Source organism: Austrofundulus limnaeus, unplaced genomic scaffold (assembly GCF_001266775.1).
Source record: "Austrofundulus limnaeus strain Quisiro unplaced genomic scaffold, Austrofundulus_limnaeus-1.0 Scaffold64, whole genome shotgun sequence".
Classification (NCBI taxonomy): Eukaryota; Metazoa; Chordata; class Actinopteri; order Cyprinodontiformes; family Rivulidae; genus Austrofundulus; species Austrofundulus limnaeus.
The window spans coordinates 72,242-76,413 of NW_013952466.1; the positions used below are offsets into that span (position 1 = coordinate 72,242).

At 37.0% G+C, this 4,172-nt stretch overlaps 1 protein-coding gene across 5 annotated transcripts in view; it reads left to right on the forward strand.

Annotated features, from left to right (window-relative positions):
- The window catches only part of golga1 (golgin A1), a gene marked incomplete in the record, with an annotated part of 54,539 nt that overhangs the window by 5,927 nt on the left and 44,440 nt on the right, over window positions 1–4,172 (forward strand). For 4 of the 5 annotated variants that reach the window (XM_014009960.1, XM_014009957.1, XM_014009958.1 and 1 more), the window contains 3 exon segments: window positions 109–183; window positions 3,531–3,628; window positions 3,729–3,761. In XM_014009960.1, coding sequence (XP_013865414.1) covers window positions 109–183; window positions 3,531–3,628; window positions 3,729–3,761 — 206 coding nt within the window. 5 annotated transcript variants of the gene reach the window in all.

Genomic DNA, 4,172 nt, shown 5'->3' on the forward strand with positions numbered 1-4,172 from the left:
GTGTGTGTGTGTGTGTGTGTGTGTGTGTGTGTGTGTGTGTGTGTGTGTGTGTGACTATATGTTGGTACTGTTGATACCCTGTCCCATTACCCTGCTTCCCAACACTAGACTACGCAGAGCAGCTACGAATTATGCAGAAGACCAAGGAGAAGCTTGAAATTGCGTTAGAAAAGCATCAGGATTGTACGTACCTCTCCTCTCCTCCCCTGCAGCTTCCTTCTCTCACTCTGCTCTCAGCATCATCATCATCACTTCTTCTCATGAAACTTTGCTAACATCATGGGCCTTGGATGTTTGCTTTGGGGGTGCTGCTTGCTTTTGTCTTTTTACTCTAAAAAACGACTCTGTTTTTATGTTTTTAGATATTTTTTACTCTATTAATTCAGCATGTTAATGCTCCAATCTTTTGTTTCTTCAAACTACAGCAGCAGCTCTCAAATGTGTGTTTATGTGCAACCCTACATCTGAAAAAGTTTCTTATCAAATGTAAATGAAAACAGAACACAATGATTTTTAAGTCTCATAATCCTCTTATTTTATTCACATGGGAAACATATCAAACCTTTAAGTAAGAACTTATACAATTTAATTTGAAAAAACAAGATAATTGTGAATTTAATGGCAGCAACACATCTGAAACCTGTCTGTACAGGAGGAGCTGAACTGACAGTTGTTGGAGTCTTTGAAGGAAAATGTTTTCCCAGTTCTGTCTGATGTAGGATTCTAGCTGCCCTGAGCTGAGTTTGTTGGTTTTTTTGTTTCATGATGGCATGCATGTTCACCCRGACTCTTTTTCTTTGAAGTCATGCTGGTGTAATTAGGGCTGGGCGATATGACCCCCCAAAAAATATCAGATTTTTTTCATCCCTTGTTCGATTTTCAATTTTAATCAATTTGTTTCCCACTTAACGGAGTGCCYCTGTTTCWGGTGTTGAAACAAATTTGTTGTAGTCCTACTTTTTGTAGCAAGATCCTTCAAACAGACTTATCAGTGAGGTGTTTATTGCTCCAAGTCTGAGGTTGTGAATCCTAACCAGTTCCAGAGAACTGAAGAAACTGTGTCTTTTTTGTGAAATGGATCTTCTTTGCTAGCTGCCATATTGTCATGTCATGTACGAAGTGTCTTGAGGGACAGGTGGGGTGACCTCTGAYCTACAGAAGCCCCAAAGAGTGCACTGGTGGGAAAAAAAAACCTCCAGATTTTCCCAAAATTAAATCTTTTATAAAGGGCAAATTCAAATTAATTAATTAAATCAATTTATCACCCAACCCTAGTTGTAATGGATGCAGTCTGCAGTTTAGCATTGTCTTGCTGAAATATGCAAGATTTCCCTGTAAAAACCAACSATGTCTGGTCTGAATATGTTATACTAAAATCTGTTTTTTSCTTTTCTGCATTAATGAAGCCTTTCCGAATATGTAAGCTGCCCAAGCCATAAGCATGTATGCACCCCTATACAATCAGAGAGGCAGGCTTTTGAACTGTGTGCTGATAACAGTGGYCCTGCTCCTGTTTGGTACTGGAACATGAAGCATCAGGGGTTTGCAAAAAGAATTTCATATTTTGACTTTTTTGACCACAGAGAGTTCAGATAATTTAAATGAGCTTTGGTCCACTAATGCTTTAGTCACCATGAGTGGGTGTCTCAGTGAGCTGTGCTTTCAGACTTTCTGTCTTCTTTTGTGCAAGTACTGACTTAATGCAGGGATGTCCACAATGGAATCTGACTCTTTCTTTTTTTTTTTTTTTTGTGCACAGAGATTTCCTCAAATCTTCTGAAGATAGTGATGTGATTTTCAAAGTCTTCTCAGTTTTCTGCTGAGGAACATTATTTGAAATTGTTTGGTGTTTAAAGACTGATCCTGGGGTGAATAGAAGTATTTTAAAAGTTTCTGATGGGAAGTGAACAGAACCTGAGTTCTGCTGGTGCTCTACTTGTCCTCATTCCTACAGTTTATTACTTTACCTACAGCTCAAGTGAGTTGTTGCCTGATTTAACAACACTTCAACAACTGCACCTGTCTTATGAACTGCAAGAGCTTTATTTCTTAAAAGGTATTTCTGGCTTTTTTGAAGTGGTGTTCTTTGCAAATTTTATAAACAATTGTATGTCTCACACTTGCTCTTAGAAAGAGCTCAGAGAAACAAAGTTAAATCTGATGAGCAGTCATTTAGTCTGATTGCAGCTAAAAACAAAGTGGATTGTTGATGCCTGAAATGTCTACAAACACTTCATGTAAGCACTGGTTTATTGACATTTACATCGCCATCATTTTTGAATAATGATTAATTTATCAGAAAAATGAAATTCCTGCAGGGTGTTTGTCAGGCTCCACTGAAAGTGCTACATCTAGTTGTACTTGCAATTAACCAAAGTATTTCATGTAAATAATGATGTAATCAGAAATTACTCAACACAGTTTGGTCCAAACTTCAGGTATTGGTTCTAAAACCCACTGCAGAGGAGTTCATTGTGGACTCAGTACCTGCAAAACCAGCTCAAACCATCAGCCCTCCAGCACTGTGCTTCACAGGAGGTTGTGTCTTGATTCACTGAGTGTGGTGCTGTGGTCAAACTTCWGGTTTTCTTCTGACATCCATCCACAGACAAACGGGCACACTGTGTCTGCATTTGGCTTTAATTTTATTTTGAAATATTCTTGATTATTTGACTTGATCTACTTTATTTTATGTTCCTGGGAGGACCAGAGGCCATTTCTTTTGTCTTCATGTGTAAAACTTTAGGCTTTTCTAAACAATACACATTTTATTAAGAGTGAATAAATAACACACAACCTGTCCTTTACGTCCTAAATAAAAAACTAAAAACTATTTATTATTATTAACAGTTTTTATTAATTTATTACTTTAGATTTTCGTTCAGTGTTAGTGATACATGGATTTTTAATTAAATCCATAATGTTTTTAAGTTACAGTAAGTGCTACAGTAACTTTTTCACTAAGTGTTACATTGTTAAAGTAAGTGTTACATATTGTCATCAATGATGAAATTTGTGCTCTATATTTAAGCCGTCACACATGAGACACACTCAAGTGGAGCTAAAATAAAAAGTGACAGAGCCRTCTTCAGTGGATGTAAAAAAATAGGTTTAGCTCCAGAGAACAATTTTAATATAGTTGAATACCCACAATCCTTCACTCTGAGGAGGATGAGGCTGATGTAACTTCAGTCATAACAAACACAGCTGCTGTGTACATGACGAGATATATTTACTTTTTGCTTGGAAAAAAATGATTTTGGGGACTTTTGATTCAGTCTTAAATAAATTTCTGACTGGAATGTTGTTTCTACATTATTAACTTCACAACGTTTAGTTTTATTTTCTGCTGCCATGCATCGCTGCTCTTTGCCTATTTTTGCGCCTAGATGAACTCTTTCTAATCTTTTCTCAGCTACTAACATTAACGCTACAATCATTGCAGTTTCATCTTTGAAGTCTTGTTTGTATACAAACTGTTCTGTGTGGTTTCCTTTCTTTCTTTGTTCCCTCTCTCTTTCTCTGCACAGCATCCATAAAGAAACTTCAGGAGCAGAATGAGTCTCATCAGGTCAGCAGAGCTAAAATGGCTGAGGGAATGTCTTTAGCTCTGGAGAAAAAAGACCAGGTAAACGTTGCCCGCTCACCTGTTTTACAGTAATTGTTGCTCTCTCACCTGTTCTACAGTTTTAGCTCATGCTCTAACTTGGTATTTTTCCTTTTTGCAGGAATGGATGGAGAAGATGTCTGCTTTAGAAAATGTAAGTTTTAAAGCTTTGCTGTTTTCTAAGTTGTACATCAGGATAAACTGTCTAGACTAGAAACACTTGTCTATTTCATTAGTAAGTTTAGGTTGTTGAACTCCTGAGCCCATTGGTATTAAGGTTGGGTTTTAATGTATTTAAATTAGTTAGGAATTCTTCTTTGGTTTTGTTAGTGATGTAGTTTAGGGTTAGCAGTGAACTGAACATGTAACTGAACTCCCTGAGAAAAACTGTTTGACTCGAGTCAAAAATGTACATCCTTTGTTTTGGTCGTGTGTGGCTGTTTCTGGCACATGCTAACACACATGCATGTTCTTTTCTATTTCAGTGAGTACAGTGATGTGAAAGCATGTGCATGTACCATAACCAGTTTCTTAAATATATGAAATAAAAGCAATTACCTTACAT